Source organism: Sorex araneus, chromosome 4, assembly GCF_027595985.1.
Source record: "Sorex araneus isolate mSorAra2 chromosome 4, mSorAra2.pri, whole genome shotgun sequence".
Classification (NCBI taxonomy): Eukaryota; Metazoa; Chordata; class Mammalia; order Eulipotyphla; family Soricidae; genus Sorex; species Sorex araneus.
Genome location: NC_073305.1, coordinates 46,547,428 through 46,566,237, shown reverse-complemented (window position 1 = coordinate 46,566,237; position 18,810 = coordinate 46,547,428). Strand labels below are relative to the sequence as shown.

Genomic DNA, 18,810 nt, shown 5'->3' with positions numbered 1-18,810 from the left:
GCACAGTCTTCCACCCCAATGTGTGTGCCCGGAAATCTGGCCAGTCAGGGCAGAGCCCACTCCACCCAAGGCAGGCGGCTGGACAAAGTAAACTCTGGCCAGCAGAGGTTAGGCTGAGCACGCAGCAGCCCTGCACCTCCCGCCTCCCCCCTCCTTCCCCACGGCACAGGACCCACAGCTGTGCCTCACCCCAGCCAGGGGGTCGACTCTTCCTTATGCAAGGGCACACGCCTGCTCTCTCTCTCTCTCTCTCTCTCTCTCTCTCTCTCTCTCTAGCCACCCATATACCTGGGTGTGTCCTGTGTGGGTTAGGGTCAAGATGACAGTATGAGGGGGCTAGTTCCTCAGTGTTCAGGTCCCCAACCCATTACTAACACCCTCTGGTGACTTCCAAGGCAGTAAGCTCACTGGTGAGTTCAGGCCTCTCACAAAGCTTGCAAAGTTCTCATATTAAAGTGGGACACAGACAGAGACACACACACATACTCTCACTCTCCCCCCACTCAAAACCAGCAGCTCACTCCCCAATCCCCCCAGCCCCTCACATCAAGAGATACTAACCCCTCCCTACGATTTACCCCCAAAGCAGACCTTACTCCTGCAGCTTCCTGTGGCACCTGTGCCTGCCCTGTACCTGCACCCTGGCACTGTGGCAGGAGCAGACCCAGAGCAGGAAGGGCCTTCACACCCCTCAGTCTCCCAGAGGCCACACAAAGCACTTAGGTCCCGAGATTCCCAGGCCCAGACCCCTGCTCGAACTCTAGAAGGCCCAGAGTCGGGGGTGTGCCGTGGAGCTCGTCAGTCTCAACTTCAGCCTTTCCCAGCCTCTCTTGTCCCTCCCTCCTCGCCCAACAGCCAAGCCTGTCCAAGTGCCTGCAAGAGTTATCTGTCCCGCTCTCTGCCTGACCTCTCTTCTCTCTCCTGGACTACAGGCCCAAATGCTGTGAACAGAAAATGACGCGGGGGGAGGGGGAGAGGCTGGAGTGATAGCACAGTGGGTAGGGTGTTTGCCTTGCACGCAGCCAACCCAGGTTTGATTCCCAGCATCCCATATGGTCCTCTGAGCACTGCCAGGAGTAATTCCTGAGTGCAGAGCTAGGAGTAACCCCTGTGCATCACCGGGTGTGACCCAGAAAGCAAAAAAAAAGAAAGCAGGCAAGAAAGCAGTCACTTACCTTTGAATGAGAGCCGTACACGAGGTGTGGCCAGGAGGTGATCCTGGAGGGAGGTGGCTGGCCAGGCTCCGGTCAGCAGGGAAGCCCAGAGGAGGAGGCCAGCAGCAGGCATTGTGGCAGGGGCCTGGGGCCCAGAGGGCAGGATCCGCTGTCTGGACACCTGGGAGAGGAAACCAAGATTCCAGTGTGAAGCGGAAGAGGCCATCCTGCCTTCCTGCCGCCCCTGCTCTGGACCCCCGGTGCTGAAGGCAGGCTGGGTATCTCTTGCTCCCATCCTCAGCCTGGGGTTAAGAATGCCCCATGGACGGGCCTCATACACTTTCCCATGCCTGCCTGGGGCTGGGAGGTGCAATCCATGGGCCTGAAGAGCCAGCAGCCAGAGGTTCCCGCAGCTCGCAGGAGCCCTGGAGGCTCACTCCTTCTCTGTCCGCAGCACCCTGAGTCTCGGGAGCGCAGCGCAAGCAGGTGAACTAGTGCCCTCCTCCAGGCCTCAGCAGGCACGTCCCTCTGCACCTCCCCGCACGGTCTGGGGACTGTTCCTTCCTTCCCTCATGACAAGGGAGGGAGAGATGGGCCCAAGCCTGTCTGCTTTCGTCAAACTTCCCCTCCACAAACAGGGGAACCCCAGTCGTCAGACTGGGGTGCAGGGCATGGAAGAGAGTAGTGGATGAGTACGACATGCACAGACAGCCCAGGGCAGACTAGAGACAGCAAAGAAAGGAGTGTAAAGGAAAGCTTTTCCGGAAATCAAAGCAGGAAGGATCCAAGTAAGACAAATGGCAGGACTTCCTGCCCGGACAAGCTGCCATTCTCCGCCTCTAGAGGGCGAAGAAGGGGAGTGAGGAGGGCCAGGGGGCACGGGCAGGGGCTGAGGCAGCCGCAGTGGCCCCAGCAGAAATCCCACGCACCTCCACGGCAGGTCCAACTTTCAGTGCTATGTTTTTCAAATATTGTCTCCCCAGGCAGGCTGGCTGTTGGGTAAACGCAGCCCAGCACCAGTTGTCAGAACATATTGCTCCCTCCCGGCAAAACCTGGCGCCAACTCCCCCCCCAACAACATCAGGAGGGTGGGGGCCTCAGGAACGATGATATCCCCTAATCACCCCCTTTTCCCCAGGATGGAGAGGCAGGCCAGCTGAGGAGCCTCCTCGGGAGGGGGTGAGGGGTACTGTTTGGGGCTAGTCCCTTGCTGTGGCTGACACACGCCGAGGCCAAGCCCGGGTCCCCTCACCCCCTGAGGCCACACCCCCACCCAGGGGTTCCTGATGGGGTGCAGCTCCCCATGCTGGGAACACTCTCTGTGCCTGATCCATCTCTGGTTCCTTCAAGATCCCCCGCCGAAGACGCTCCCTCCTGGGGAGCCTGGCAGGGGGAGGGGACACACAGAACCAGCGCTCCCCTCAGTCTGGTGGGGCACAAAGCTAATGCTGGCTGATTAATGCTCCCCGCACCCTCGGCACCCTGAGGTGCACCAGGAAGGCCCCACTGACAGTGGTGACTCCACACACGTCCACACTCGCAGGCCCGCACACACACCCTCAGAGCATGTGTTTGCTCAAGAACTTGACCTGCATGTGTGTGTGGGGTGGGGCTCCAGGAAGTAGGGTGACAGGGTCCTGGCTTGGGGAGGGTAAGACGCCACCCAGGTAGGTCCCCTGGAGAGCCGTGATGCTGCGTGTCAGGGGGCTCAGACTGACTCACCTCCCCATTTCTCCTCCCTGTGACCTCATTTCTCCTGCATCCATCTGCAGGGTGACCGGTCGGAGTCACCAGCCACAACACCCGAGTATTCCAAGGTGTCCAGGAGAGTAGCAGGGCTTTGTCCCACAGTCCCCTGCAGAGACCGCCCACTATGCTCTGGCCCTCTGGAGGGGTGATGGGGGGGATGATGTTCAAGTCAGTTGGAGCCTCATGCCCAAGTTCAGCCCCCCTCTTTAGCAGCAAGGAGGTGGATGGAGAGAGGGATAAGGAAGAGGAGGAAAGGGGGAGAGAAAGATGTTTCTAAACTCACTTCCCCTCTGCCAGGCCCTAAATGCCTTCTACTCAGCCCCAGTCCCAAAGAAACCCCCAGTGGAGCAGAGTCCCGGTGGGTGGACAGAGAAGGAACAGCCTCTGCTACTGCCACCGCCACCTGGGAGCCCACCAGGAAGGAGAGGAGGAGGAAAGAAGGCTGCCGGGAGGGAGCAAGGGAGGGAGGCAGGCGGGAGGGAGGAGAGAGGGAGGAGAAAGGGAGGGACGGAGGAGAGTCGCTGGAACAAAGAAACGAGGAGCTGGGGCTGGCAAGGGGTACAGGGAAGGGGCGGCCAGCGGAGGGGGTCTGGCGGCACCTGGGCACGGAGCAGGGGGCTAGGTGGTCCGATTGTCCAGCCTGATCCAGACCTTTTAGGCTTGGAGTGGGGGGCTGGGGTGGCGGGAGGACAGCCTGCAAGGCTAGGAGGAAGGCTGCGAGGCAGGGGCAGGCGCTGGGGGAGCCCGGAAAGGGATGAGAAAGAGATGATGGAGAGGCATTCAGTCCCTACCCAGACCCCCCACTGATGCCCCCAACTCCGTACCCCCCCACCCGCTCCTTCCTCGCTCCTGGCTGCCCCCCTCCCCGAACACCCCATGGACCAGGACGCAGAGCTGGGATTGAAAACCTCCCTTTTGTGGTGGGGGTTTCCCAGTCAAGGTCACTTGGGCTTGGCTCCATTCTCCCCTTCAAGGTCTGCCCACTAGGGCAGGGCTGGGGCCCTCTCTCCCACCACCAGCACCCCGCACTGCTGGGCCTGGCTCCTCGGAAGGAAGGGGAAGGAAGGTACAGAAGGAAGCACAGGGTGGGCGGTGGGCCCCCCCCCCCGTGCACCCCCCTTCGTTCCCCCACACCCCTCACAGCACACTGCTCCAGGCACACTCCCTGTGCAGACTGGGGAAAGGTCCCACTCCATCCCACCTCCCTGCAGGGGTCAGAGCCCCCAGCAGGGCCCGCTGCTCCACCTCCCCTGTGCAGTTTTCCCTCTGTGCACAGGAGAGGGGCTGCGGAGACCAGCAGGGTTAATTCGGGAGGAGGGAGCTCCCCCCCCCCAATCCCTGGCTCAGCTCCTGGAGGACTCAGGAGTGCCTCAGCTCAGCTCACCTCCCTCTCCCTGGTGTTCCTGGACTGGTATGAGCAGCACAGTTATGTCAAGAATTAGAGAAGTTATTCAGCCAGCCAGCCCTCTGTGGCTCCTCCGGAGCTCGGGCTGACCCCTCCTGCCAGCCCGGCCTCATTCCTGAGCCACCTTGACACTCCTGGGTCCTTCCTGCTCTAGGGGAGCTCATCAAGCCCTGAGGATCCCTGCCAGCACCACCCACGGAGCCCCAGCCTGCCCCAGGTCGGTGCCAGCTCACGGTCCACCCCACGTAGGCTGGGCCCCTAACCCAAACAAGGCACCCTGCTGGAGAAGCAGTCCTAAGCTGGCCCTGGAGCCAGGGGGGCTAGCACAGAGTGGGGAGCAGGGGGGCGGGGGGGACTGCAACATTGCAATCTTCCAGCCCTGTTGATCTAGGAGAGCCTCCACGTGGAGGGACACTGAGGCAGAGCAGGCGCACCTACCCCTGGGAAGAGTGCTGCCCGAGGCGTTAGTGGGAGAGAGCGCTGCGTGAGAAGACGGACCGGAGCTCCAGCTTCGGAACGTGGGGTGGGGGGTGTCTGGAAACACCCACTCAAACCCTTAAGGGAAAAAGTTGCTTTGCACACTGCTGACCACGCAGGTCACATCAGACAGTCAAGCCCGCGTGTCGCCCCGGAGCCGCTGGAACAGGTACAGTGCCCACTCCGGTGCGCTGGCCTCTGCGTCCGCGAGCAGCCCCCCGGCTCCCCGCGCCCCCGACACTTCCGCAGAGTTGCAGTGCCGCGGGTCTTCCCCGAGGGATCGCGGGGTGGCCCGGCCGCCGGCCCGCTCGCGCCCGGTTCCCGCCGCACTCACCTCTTCCGCGGCGACGGGGCCTGGGCGCCCGGGCGGCGGCGACTGCACGGCGGCTCCGGGTCGGGCCGACCCGCGCTAGCGGCCCCCCGGGGCCATGGCCCTGCCCGCGCCCTCTCGCCGCTGCGCCTGAGCCGGGGTGGGCGCCGCGGCCCCGGCTTCCCCGGTTCCGCGGGCTTCGAGCGCGTTAGCAGCCGAGGCCCCGGGCCCTCGCCCGGGCCATGGGAAGGTTCAGGGGCGCTTGGGGCCGCCTCCCCCCGGGTGGGCTGCGGGCGCCCCCTGGCCGGCGCGCCGAGGGCGCATTCCCCGGCGCGCGGTGCGGGCGACGGCGCGCGCTCGGCTCCCGAGAGCTGCGCTCGCCTCGGCCCGATGGCGCGGAGCTCGGCTGCCTGCTGGAGCGGGCCGGGCGGCCGCGCGGGGCTGTGCCGCTCCTCCAGGCGCGCCCTGGCCCTGCGCGGCGCGGCGCTGCGCTCGGACTCGCCGGACCGCGGCCGCCCGCTCGCTCGATCGCTCGGGTCTCGCGGCCGCCGGCGGGACGGGGCGCTGGGAGCCGCGCGGGGAGCGCCCGCAATTGGCCGCCCGTGGGCGACATTTGCATAGCGCGGCCCCGCCCCGCCCGCCCCGCCCGGCCCCACCCCCGGGGCGGGACCCGCTCGGCCACCGCCCCGCCCTCGCTCCACCTGTCCACGGCGCGGGGCGCGGGGCTCCCGGGCTGTGGGACAGCCCGCGCCGGGGGAGGCTACTCTGCACCCTGCGCCCCCGCCCGGCGTTGCGGGCGGCGCCCCCGCCCCGCCCCGGCTTTGTCTCTCCGTGGATACACCGCGCACACCGCGCCTGGTGTTTACCCGGGCACTCAACTCCCTGGCGGGAAGGGCAGGCGCGCCGGGGAGCAACGAGCCTGCGCTCACCTGCGCACCCCCTGTCGTGTCCCTCCTTTCACGCGCTGCTGGAGGCGCCTGGCCCCGCGCGTGAACCCCGCAGCGCGGGATCCAGGACTGCCCTAGCCGCTCAGCAGGTGGCGGTGCAGCCCCTGGGACGGCCGGCACCGCTGGACCTGTCCGCTGCCTCCAACCCAAGCCAGGTCTCCGCAGCCCAGCCTCACCATTCTGTCCAGCCAATCAACTTCCCGTGATCTCCTCAACCGCCAGCCTTATTTCAAGCCAGCATCCCCAGAGAGCCACCGACTGTAGCTCCATACCTCAGAGAAACCAATAGGCTGGCCTCTGCTTCTAAAAGAGACATTTACTAAATGGCCTCTTATGAGCCCAGAGCAAAGCAACTGAGTTAAACGTCCACCTTGACCCCACGAAGGCACCTGCCACTCAACCCAATCCCCAAGGCCCCCGCTGGCCAGTCAGGATCTCTTGGCCCTGCCCCCCACTCCAGCATTCCTCTGAGGTCCCAAAGGACTTGGCTCTTTTCTCTCCCCCCACCAACCCCTCCCCTTCCTGCTCTTCTCTCCTATCTCATCTCCCTCTTCCCTCTCTCTCTTTCCCCTCTCCCTTCCTGTCCTCCCTCTCTTACTCCTCTGTCTCCCTATCTTCCTTTCTTCCTCCTTTTTCCACCACTCTTTCCCAACCCCCTCTCCTCCTTTTCTTCCTCTTCCTTTCTCTCTCCCTTCTTTTTTTGGGGGGTGAGGAGTGGTTTCAGCCACACCCCATGTGTTACTCCTGGCTCTGCACTTAGAAAGTACTCCTGGCAGTGCTCAGGGACCATATGGGGTGCCGGGATCAAACCCAGGTCAGCTGTGGGCAAGGCAAACACCCTGTTTGCTGTACTATCTCTCCAGCCCCCTCCTCTTTCCTTTCTTCCTTCTCTCCCTCCCCTCTTCCTGGCTAACAGAATTGCACCTCCCCAGTCATCTGTCAGTGGGCTGGCCAACTAGTGGGTGGTTTCTTCGATGTAAGCATGTTGGGGATCCTGTGTCCTGACTCATGTGGAGCACAGTGGCCAAGCAAAAACTAGGCATTTGCAGTGAAGAGCCATCAGCCTGGAGTGACAGCTCCTCTCCATCACAACTCACTTGAAATAGGGAAAATCCTCCCTCTCCACCCCCCTCCTCTGTACTACATCACTCCTGAGCTTCCTGTCATCACCAGCGCATGGTAGACCAATATCACGAAGGCTCCAGTATCTGCCTTTCCACCACTCTACCCGAGACCTACAGTCTCCTCATAACTCAGCCGCCTCTGTCACTACCTCAAACCCCATAACCCAGACGGTCACTAAAGCAGAACTTTCAGGGCTTGCCTGGGTGCTGGGTTGGGTAGGAAAGACGCTCCATCGATTTGCCCATAGAGCTCCACGAAGACACATGGAATAGGCCCAGCCCCCAGAGGCCCTCTGTCTTTTCTTCCCTGTCAGAGGATGGGGGAAGGAGACAGGGAAGGGGAAGAGAATCAGAGCAGAGCCTGACTACACCCAGCAAAATGCCAGTTCTGTTCTAAACAATTTGAGGAGGCTGAATAATCAATAGAATTAAAGCTATTGTCATCACAGCAATAATTCATAGTGCACCCAAGCCTAGATCTCAGAAAACTGAGAATTTTGTAGATTTGGGGGTTAGACAGGGTCAGGGGATTACAACAAGAAGTGTTGGAGTCTAGGAGCTACTCTTGGTTCTGTGTTTGGGGGTCATTGCTTGGAATTGTATTGAGGTGAGATGTAGGCAAAGCACTTAGCACCTGTACCATCTCTCCAGCCTTGGGCTGAGAATTTCGAGGCATCATACATGTTATTAGGTATAATTACTGAGAAAAATAATGCCTGACTTCCCTCAATTTTGCGTTCAATTTCAGGAGTCCAAAGACCCTTTGATGACCAGGGAGATGACTCAAAGGGCAGAAGCACATTCTTTCTTTCTTAGTTTATAAAATCCTATAGACCTAATTTTTTTGTCATTTTTTTATTCTTTACTTAAAAACCATAGTTTACAAGGTTGTTTATGATGCATTTGTTACAGGCATTCAATATACCAACACCAATCCCAACACCAGTGTAACCTACCTTCCACCATTGTCTCCATTTTCCCAACCATCCCCACTTTTATTTTTTTGCTTTTTGGGTCACATACGGTGATGCACAGGGGTTACTCCTGGCTCTGCGCTCAGGAATTACTCCTAGCAGTGCTCAGGGGACTATATGAGATGTTGGGATTCGAACCCGGGTTGGCTGCATGCAAGGCAAATGCCCTACCTGCTGTGCTATTGCTCCTGCCCCAGCCACCCCTCAATCTTTCCCTCTTAGTAGGCACAAAATAATTTATTTTATATTGCTTGTTACAGCTAAATGGCTAATGAAGGTATTGAAAAGTACTTCAGTAAAAGAAAATTTGTGAAAATTGTTATATCTCACTATGAATTCATGAAGTCCTTGTCTGAGGGTTCCTAAATTGTTGTTGCTAGTTGAGCCTTCTATGTTAATGTTGTGTTTACTGCTCTCACTTAGCTCCTATGTTATGTTTCCATCTAATTTGGTGAGGAGCACATACTTTTCATGCACGAGTCCTAGACCCATCCCTGCTACTGTGTAAGGTCCCCAGCTACTGCCAGTTACAATTCTCAGTACATGAGAGACCGCTGAGCACTGAGTCAGGAGTAGTCCATGAGCACCACTATGTCTCCCCCATCAAATTTGAAGAAACCAAAACCAAACAAAAATAACTAACCCCCTTGAAACTAGGGTCATTCCTAGATGTCCTGGATGCTGGGTCGGGTGCCTGGCATAGCCGCAGGATTGATGATTAGTCACTACCAGGCATTTCACAATCGTGCAAAGACGCACACCCTCTGTCCCCATTGCACGGAGGGGGAAGAGGAGAGTGAGCGGTGAGCTGAGAACTGTCACGTCCAGACCAGCATCCCTTCTGTAGAAGAGTCAGAGGGAAGGGCCAGGCCACAGTGTCCACGTGGAGCTGAGAGTGGGCACCCCAGACAGGGGGTGCTGGGCACTGGCTAGAAGTGCAGGAGGCTCACGGGATGCTTACGGAGCTCAGTAAATCTTTATTGAATGAATAAGAGAGTAAATCCCCATAGTGCTAGATGCAACAGGGAACGCAGCCAAGAGCCCAGAGAGCTGGCTCCCAGGCCTACTCTATTTCCAGGCTCCTCTGGCCTGTCTACCAGCCCCCAGTACTCCTGGCGGCCCTGAGTCTTCCATCTTCCCCTGCAAAGACACGAAGTCCGGGGCTGGAGCAATAGGTAGGGGGCTTGCCTTGCACATTGTATGGCTGTCGACTCCCAGCACCAAGTATGGTTACCCCAACACCTGCCCACCCAAGCCTTGCCAGAAGTACTCCCTGAGCGCAGAGCCAGGAGGAAGCCCTGTGTGAGCTCAGCTGGTGTGCCCTCCCTGTCCCCAAAATGCCATGGGGCTCCATCCCTGCTGGGTCTCAGGCAGCCTCTGCTCCAGATGGCCTGCTGCCTCCTTGGTGCAAAGCACCCTGGGGAAAGAATGGTCAGACCCAGGTCTGTTTCCCCCACAGACCCTGCCTCTGGGTGCCCTCCCCAGGCAGCCTCATCTCCGTTCCCAGAGGGGTTCTGAGCACCTAAAAGACAAGCCCTTGAGTGACATCCTGACAGTGAAATCTTGGGCTGGTGCCTGGGTGCGTGGCTCCATCTTTCAGAGCTTCAGAGAGACCCCAAAGTCCAACATACGGTGATAGTCAGGAAGGAGGGGCCCCCTGTGTCCTGGCCAAGACCCTGGATGAATATGCTGGAAGCAGCCCCAGCCCCACACCGGGCCAGCCTGTCTCTGGCAGTGCTCTTGATGTTTCTTTCCCTCTGGCTCTTGCAGGCTGTGCGTGGGGGGTGTGAGGGACAGCAGTGTGGCCCCAAAACCCTGCTCTCTGTCACTCTCTAGCTGTCCACCGCTTCACCTCTGTCCAGTGATCAGGCTGAGAGAGGGATGCCAGCTCAAAAGATAACTTTGAGACACTGCTCTTCTGACCTCTGCATCCTATGGGATTTTGAGAGCCGAGCCCCGCCATGCCCCCTGATGAAGGTGGGGACTAAGGCAGCAAGCCGCGGGGCTCAGGCAGTCTCCTGGGGGACCGGTTTCCCGGGCCTCACAGGCAGAGCAAGCCTGGGCCAGCCCAGCCTCAGCGTTGCTGGCTCAGGTTTCCCCACTTTCTGGTTTTCTCATCTCCCCTGCCCCAGGCGCTGCCTGCTCTCCAGCCCAGCCCCCACCCACCCGGAACTGGATCCCAGAGAGGGGGGAGCTTGGCAAGGGGGGCGAGGAGGTGGGCTGGGAGGGTGACAGCTCAGGCAGCACCAAGTAGGGGTGGGCAAAAGTGAGCAGTTACCCCAAAGCCCAAGCTTAGGATGGGGTTTAGCTCAACCTCTTCCTGCCCGACCAGCCTCAGGGTCTGGCTCTGAGCCGATCAAAAGCTGGAACAGCCCACCTCCCTGGCAGATCCCCAAAACTGCCTCCAGGCCTGTTGTCCCCTAGACCAGGAATGCTCTTCCCAGAATCCAACACCAGCGTGAGCCCTGCCGTTCCTTTGCAGCGCCCTCACCCAGCAGCTCTGTCCCTCTCCCAGCACGGGGCAGCCGCACACCCCGCCACCTCCCCAAGCTTTGCAGGAGCTCGGTCCTCATTCATCTCTGCCTCTGTGCACAGGCTCTTCCCTGGTGCCTGATGCCCTTTCTATTTCCTTCTAGATCTTTTGAGCCTCTAGGGAATAGTACCTCCCAGTGAGCCAATCCTAATGGCTAGAGGAGAAGTTTCCATGAGCCCCTACGGGTTCTGCTCTTCATCCAGACACTAGATCCTGTCTGGGACCAGGCCCTTTAGTTTCTTTTCCTACTGGGTCCCACCGAGGCCCATTGGCAAGTGTTTCTCATGTTAGGGTGAACAGAGAGGGGACAGGGGGCTCTGAGATCCTTGTGTTGTTTCACACCATCACACCACCTCATCCCCTGTGTTTAGTGTGTGTGGGTGGGGGTAGTGGTGGTGGTAGTGTGAGGGAGGTAAGGGTCGAGTGGGCCCTAGTTTGGCTGACTTCCAAGTGACCCATGACCGTCGGCCAGCCTGAGCATATCCTGTTTAGACAAGAGGCCAGAAAGCCATTCTTCAGCCACTTATGCCTGCCCAGGTCTTGCAGGGGAGCCCAGGTCTTAGCCCGAGAGCTGGCTCAAATCTCTTCCCAAGAGGCCTCCCAAGTTTCTGAGTTTCGTCAGGGGTCCATGCCAGCTCAGCCATGCTTGGGCCACCCCTGCCACCGAGGTAGGGGTGGGGAGCCAAGCCTAACAATGGGTGAAGACAGGATCTGTGTGGAAATGATTCTTAGTCTTAAGCCCTCTCTGGGATCCCCTCACCCTGACCCCAGCAACTCCTTGGCCTTGACCTACTCAATTGGAGCAGCTCCATCCTTCCAGTTTCTTGGGTCGAAAAGTCTTAGAGTCGGGCTGTTCTCTCACCCAACTCTGTCTGGTCACCAGTACTGCTTACAGCTTTGTGGTCACAATGGGCAAAAGAGCAGGTGACCCTTTCAAATTTCTGGTTAGAGGGTCTGCAGCCATCACCCAGCCCCCATCTCTATAGGTGACCCTGTTCACCCCTGACAAGCACAGGTGCTTCCATCTTCTGTTCTTGCTAATAATCAACCAGGATTGGGATACACTGTAAAAGGGAAGCCAGAAGCCAGAGTGATAGTATAGCAGGCAGGGCTTTTGCCTTGCATGTGGCCTCCCCGGTTCGGTCCCCAGCATCCCGAGCACCACTAGGAGTGATCCCTGAGCATCGCCAAGTGTGACCCAAAAACAAAACAAAAAAATAAATGAAAGGGGAGCCAGGTAATGTCTCTTTCTTGCTCGGTCTCTGAGGCCCCTATTCAGTCAAAGCCATGACTTTCGTGGCCATTGCTCCCCCAGTCTCCTTCCATGTCTCTGACTCCTGTCCATTTGCTTGCACATCCTCCCATATCCTCCTCAACCTCGCTCCCACGCCAGACATATCGCCTCAGGGCCTTTGCAATGACCATTCCCTTTGCCTGGATACCCTTCCCCTAAATACCTACATAGCTTCTCTCTCCCCTCCTTCAGGCCATTGCCTAGGTATGACCTTCTCAGTAATAGCTGACCACCCAGCATTCCAAACTTCCCCTCTGCCCTCTTTCCCCCTGCTCTTGGGAGGTACCCGGCACTGCTGAAGAGGTCATTCCCTGGTAGTGTTTAAGGGACCATGTAATGCCAAGGACTGAGCCTGGGGATTCTACATACAAACATGTATGTGCTCCAGCCCTATTAGCCATCTCCCTGGTCCCTCCAGTTATGTCTTATTCTCCCAACATACTACATCATTCATTTTTTTTTTGGCTTATTTTTTCTGGGGACACCTGTTAGCTGGAGGGCAGACTATTCCCAGCTAGGCACTGGGGGTCATGTCCAATAGGGTTCAGTGGGGCAGATCTGGCCTCCACCATGCAAAGCATATGCACTAGCCCTTGAACTATCTCCCTGGCCATTACTATTATTATTATTATTTTGGTTTTTGGGTCACGTTCAGATGTGCTCAGGTTTTATTTCTGGCTCTGAGATCAGGGATCACTCCTGGCAGGGCACAGGGGAACATATGTGGTGCTGAGACTTGAACCCAGCTTGGCCATGTGCAAAGCAAGTACTTTATCCTTTGTACTATCTCTGGCCCGTTGCTTTTTTTCTTTTTTCTTTCTTTCTTTATTTTTTTTGCTTTTTGGGTCACACCCAGCGATGCACAGGGGTTACTCCTGGCAAACACCCTACCCGCTGTGCTATCACTCCAGCCTTCCCCCCTCCTTGCTTATTTTTATGCTTGTTTATTGTTCATTTCCCACCTTGCTTGATCATCAACTCCGAGAGGGCAGGAACATTCATTTTTTTGCAGCAGTAGCGGCAGCAGCAGCAGAGGCGTGAGGGGCATGCCCAGCGGTGCTCAGAGGTTCCTCCTGGCTCTGTACTCAGGAATTACCCCCGGCGGAGCTTGGAGGACCACATGGGATGTCGGAGATTGAACCTGGATTGGCCATTGCAAGGCAAGCTCCCTGCCTGCTGCGCTATCACTCTAGCCCAGGAATGTGCATCTTGTCTGTGGGACTGGCACATTCTAGGACTGACAGACTGAACAGGAGGAAGTCTCGGTCCCTGGACTTCTCTGTCCTCTGATGGGGGCCCAGGAGCTGCTTTCCACTCCCCACCAGGGGCATCTGCTCACATGCCCCTGGAGCTGAGGTGAGAGCAGTGATGGAGACCCATCTGGTGGCTCCCTCTACTTGAGAGCTGGACGGAGGCAGTGACCTGGATGGAGCAGAGGGACCCACGGTCGGCTGAGCCTTGTCTGGAAAGGCTGTGAGACTCCAGCCAAGCCGTCACCCGTGGGAGTCAGTCCCAGGCCCCCTCAGTCAGGGGAGTACCTCAGAACTGGGGCGACCTGGGCAGCGCCGACAGAGCTGACTGTGCCGGCTCCGGCCGGCGAGGCTGCTGGCGGCCTCCCAGGCCCACATCTGCTGCACACACTCCCTCCATGTGGTGTGGCCGCAGTCCTGGGGGCGGGGGCCCGAGGAGGGTCGTGGAGCCAGGCAGCAAGCTGGGATCTGGACTTACTTAGTTCCAAATGACTGGGGAATGTCCCTTCCGTGACAACCTCGCCATGGCCTCCCGGGCCCCTCACTCCAGGCAGGGAAGTGAGCCCAGATGAAGGCAGTCCCCTGCCGGAAGCAGGACGGCCCAGGCAGAGCGGGCACCCCGTGTCCTGGCCTGCTTCCCTGCGTGGCTCCAGGTCGGCCCCGAGGAAAGGCTGGAGGAGGACTTTCTCTAACTGCACAGCAGAGAGCTAAGGCCTGGGTCTGCGTCCTCTGTGAGGCAGAGAGGGGCCTGGATGCACTGAGTGGGTGCGAGGCCTCTGGGGCTTGGGCAGCGGCTTCCCTGGCCAGGGACAAAAGCACCTTCCAGGCACCCACGACCCTTAGAGCATCAGGTAGTGGAACTGATGCAGGCAGGGGGTCTGCCCTGGCAATCTGGTGCTCTTGAGGCAATTTCATACAGGGTGTGAGCCGCTTTTCTCTGGGAGCTGGGGTGGGCAGGGCTGTGGGACCTAATCTAGGCACACTCTTGCCCGGATTTGACCTCCGTAAGTCATTGGACAGAGCAGCTGCCTTGGCCCTAGTTGTCCTCAAACCCAGGACTTTCTTTGAGTGTCTCTAGGGCCACCCCCCAGCTGTGCAGGGTAAATGCCTGCTGACCCTCAGCAGGCGTATTCTGCCAGAGTTCAGACTCTGTGCCTTGGGGGCTGGGATGATAATACAATGAACGGGTAGGGCGCTTGCCTTGCACATGCCCAACCTGGGTTCCATCATATATGGTCTCCTGAGCACTGCCAGCAGTGATCTCTGAGTGCAGAGACAGGAGTAAGCCCTGAGCACCACCAGATGTGGCCCACCAACAAATAAACTCAGAGAGATGATTTAGCCAACTGAGCACAGACTTTACACGTAGCAGTACCAGGTTCAAGCTCTAGCTTCACATGGTCTCCTGAGCACTGCCACAAGTCACCCCCTAACCAGACCTAGGAGAAGGCCCTGGACACCACTAGGTGTGGTTCAAAAGCAAAACTAAGGGCATGGTACTCGCTACATACAGCTGCCTTACCATCCCTCATGGACCCATTTAATAGAAGGGAATACTGAGAACTTAAGGAGAATAGGCCTAGGCAGCCTTGTCAGGAGATTCTGGATTATGGCCCCCTTGAACATTGGGGCACAGCCTCTGATTGAGGAAAAACTAGAACTGACCTAAGGACAGTAAGACATGGCATAGTATGATTTAAGGTTTTTGTTTTGTTTGGTTTGGTTTTCTTTTTGGGTCACCCGGTGATGCTCAGGGTTTACTCCTGGCTCTGCACTCAGGAGTTACTCCTGGCGGTGCTCGGGGGACCATATGGGATGCTGGGAATCGAACCCGTGATTTAAGGTTTTAAAGAAGAACCAGAGAAATGATACAGAGGTTAAGGCATTTGCCCTGCATGTGACTGATCCTAGTTTGATCCCTGGCCCCACATGGCCCCTGAACATAAACCCAGGAATAGCCCCTGAGCACTGCTGGGTGTGCCATAACGGCCCCTCCAAACAAAAAAAAAAAATTAAAGGCCCCCCCTGACTCCTCAGAGAGCAGAAAGTTGGCAGTGGGCACCGAGGAGAGAGGATAGGAGCCTGATCAGATGACTGGGGTGCTGCTTGGTACCCTCAAACTTGGCTGGGGACCCCTCAGCCCCCCCAGGAGCTCTCACTTGGGGTGAAGAGAGAGGCCTGTTCCCTCCACATGTGGTTTGACTGACTGGCCTCCCTGCCCCCCTATCCCGAGAAGATGGTTTAAGCTTTAATCCCAGGACAAGTTTCTGCAAAGCTCATGTTTGCTGCCGGAAGGAGCAGGGACTGGCCTAGATGGAAGGATAAGGGGGGGTGAGGGAGGAAGGAGGGGCCGGGCGGCCCACACCCCGCCTGCTCTGCTGGCTCCATGCTAAGCTGGGCAGACCTTGTCCTTGACACCCAGAACGCGCTCCTCTGTCCCCAGCCCGAGCACCTGCTGTGCCCCTGTCCCCCTGCCATGGCCGCACCACCCATGGGTGGCCAAGTCTTGGACCCGTCCTGACACCACAGAGGGGCAGTTCCTCCCACTCTTCTCTCCCCGTGTCCCCCCATTCCTTCTCTAGTTCACGTCACCTCAACTTCTCTCCAACCCGCCCCTTGCACAGTCTTCCTACACCCACAGTCCTGAGGCTGCCTTCCCCCCACCCAAAGGAGGCCCAGTGGGAGCTGGAACCAGGGCATACCCTCTCCTTTCTGCTGGCTCCCCTACTCGGTGTCTGCCTTCTAGAGGGTGGCAATGGCCCAGCCTGCCTCTGAGACCCTGAAAGACACCCCCAACCCCTCTCAGCTCCCACCCTGACAATTCATTTTCTCCAGTCCTTGCTGCAGCTGCCCCCGTGAGAGCACCCCCAACAATCAGTGCTCTTGCTACAGACACCTGTACCCTAGCCTGGAGGGGTCCTAAACTCTCTCAGGGATCTTAGGGTGCTATTCGAGGCCAGAGTCAACAGGAAGTCTGCCTCTTCCACAGGGATTTGGCTGGGTGCAGGCCAGACCATGGACCCCTGGTGCCCAGGGCAGGGACTGTTCCTGAGTACAGCTTGTTTCCCCCAGGCTGGCTACCCAAAAGGGGACCCTGTCCTAGGCTACTGGCTAGCTCCACTCTCAGGACTGCAGCAGTGGGGACACAGGGTGATACAGCCTCGCCCCCATCACCCTGAGCCTTCCACTGGGGCAGGGGCCATGACGAGGAGGAACAGACTCAGCTGGAAGGGCTGAGAACTCCTGCTCCCCAGCCCGCACCACCTGAGAAGTTTTAGTGTGTGGAACCCCCGGAGTACCCCCACATCTGTGCCCTGTGTTTCTCATGTTGGAGCTGTACATGGCTGCTTGGGACCCCCAGTCTCTTGGCGGCTCCAGTTCCTGTGACTTTGTTAATGGTAGAGAGAGGGTACAAGCCACCTTCTCCCAGCAGATACATTGCAGGGATTCAGAGCTCCAGCTGACTCACCTGGAGGCCTCACAGGGAGCACCACCAGCCCCACTGGGACTTTCACTCCAGACAGCCATAGACCCCTCAACCCCTCACTCCTAAATTTGAAGAGTGTGAGTTGGGGCTCAGAGCCCTGGTGCTGGGGGTTGCCCTTGTATCTGATCACGGACTATAGAGGGTCCCAGATAAGCCTCAGTGGCCCTAAGGTGGCCTGTAGGTGCTCAGGTCCCTGTGTGTGGCCTTGCAGGCTTTGCCCAGATTGTGTCCCCTACCCCCAGGGACAGCTTCCTGTGACTCTCAGGACATTCTCTTGCTCCTCCCACCTGTTTCAAACACATCTTCCTCACACTGGTTGCCCAGTTTCTGTTCTGAGCTTCCAGGGGACACTCTCACTTGGGCCTTGTGTCTTGGTCAAGTGAGGTGGGAAGGAGGCTCTTCCCAGCCTGGACCTTCCTGAGTCACCCACCCGGGTGGTCCAGAGCTACTTCTGGAAAGACAGACCTGGCTACTTGGCCTGGCTCCCGCTCCCTGGGAGAGAACGGTCCCTGCCCTGCAGAATCTGCAGCAAACATGCCCAGAGTGCAGGGGTTAAGGGACTCGCCCTGAACGCGGCTGGCATCATATACGGTGTCCGGAGCATTGCCACGAGTGGCCCCAGTTCCCCCAAACAAAAACCTCTCCACATGCACAGCTCACAGGGCAGATCATGATGACCGCAGCAGGAAAGAAAGGCTCTAGAGATGCAGGGACCAGGGGAGGGTGAGCTGGGCACAGCTGGCAGCGACAGACAATTCAAGAGCCACTGTGCAAGGAGCCATGGGGAACACTGGGCTCTCGGCCTCCTTCTCCCCATTAGGCACACAGACTGGACCTTGTGCACATGGGCTGGAGAAGGACCACACAAGCCCTTCAAGGACCACAAGCCTGCTCTGATCAGGAATCATAAACAGAGCATCGCCCCCTCTCTGGGCCCCAGTCCCCTTATCTGTAAACTCAGGGCAAGTCTCTGTCTCCCAGGGTTCAGGCAGCATGACACGAAGCTCCAAGAATGGCTGACCGGAACCATAGTACAGAAGGTAAAGGGTTTGCCTTGCACGCAACTGAGCCGGGTTCGATCCCTGGCATCCCATATGGTCCCAAACATCACCAGGAGTAATTCCTGAGTTCAGAGTCGGGAGTAACCCCTGAGCACCGCCAGTATAGCTCCCCTCCCAAAAAAGAAATCCCAAGGACATCTAACATGCCCCGCCACCCAGTGGTAACTTGCTGCCCTGTCCCAGGGTGGACAGAGATGGCACTGACAGACAATGGGAAAAGGGGCTGGAAAGGGGGCAGGAAGTCCCCCCAGGATAGGGCACCTTGTCCCTTCTACTGCTTCAGGTACCAGGACCCACGGCAACTTTCCAAGCTCGCCCCGCTGAGGCCTGGCAGCAAGGACTGCCTCCGGGTCCTCCCAGGCAGGGCTGGCTGGGGCGTGGGCACAGGAAGGAGGAGACAGGAGACATAGCAGGGCAGCGCCAGGGAGTCGGGGCACTCCTGCCTCCTCCTTCAGCCCCACACAGGGCCCCCGCTCCAAGGGCCCGCCCACAACTGCTCCCAGCAAGTGTGAAGCAGGAGCTGCGGGCTCTGGCAGGTGAGTGGGGGCACCTGCAGGGCTGGAAGGGTGACTGAGGGAAGGTGGGTGGCCTGGAAGAGATGCCAGTCCCACGAGGCCCAAAGGAAGCAGAAATCTCCCTGGAGCTGAGGCAGAGCCAGACCAGGCTGTTCTGGACGCTGTTTATTGTTGCTCATTTTCTGGGCCACATCTGGCAGTGCTCAGGGGCTACTCCTAGTGTAGTACTTGGGGGTCACTCCTGGCATTGCTCAGAGGACCGTGTGGTGCCAGGATTGAAGCTGGGCCAAAAGTGTATGTGCTCTCTTTGTAGCCATCTCTGGGCCTTCGGGGACACCTATGTGACACTCACACTAGGGTTAGACTCAGTGATGGGGGCAGAGGACCCCTTACTCTGAGGGTAGGAGCATTGTCTCAGCAAAGGCGAGAGTTGAGTAAGGTGGGTCTGGGACAGCCCTGGGAAGAGGTGTAAGGAGGGGTAATCTCTCAAAGGGGAAGTGGTGTGTGGGGGCTCCTGGAGACCCCTGGCC

General features: G+C 58.4%; 1 protein-coding gene across 3 annotated transcripts in view; it reads right to left on the bottom strand.

Annotated features, from left to right (window-relative positions):
- SEMA3F (semaphorin 3F) overlaps nt 1-6,126 on the bottom strand; it is a 29,081-nt gene extending 22,955 nt beyond the window's left edge. The window contains exons 1-2 of one of the 3 annotated variants that reach the window (XM_055135186.1): nt 6,025-6,126; nt 1,176-1,335 (exon numbers count right to left, since the gene is read on the bottom strand). In XM_055135186.1, the coding sequence (XP_054991161.1) occupies nt 1,176-1,287 (112 nt within the window). In that variant the 5' untranslated portion in view covers nt 1,288-1,335; nt 6,025-6,126. Of the gene's footprint in view, nt 1-1,175; nt 1,336-5,119; nt 5,337-6,024 lie in introns of those variants that run through there. The other 2 variants (XM_004615230.2, XM_055135187.1) reach the window with 2 other exon arrangements.
- Between the last annotated feature and the right edge of the window lie 12,684 nt (nt 6,127-18,810).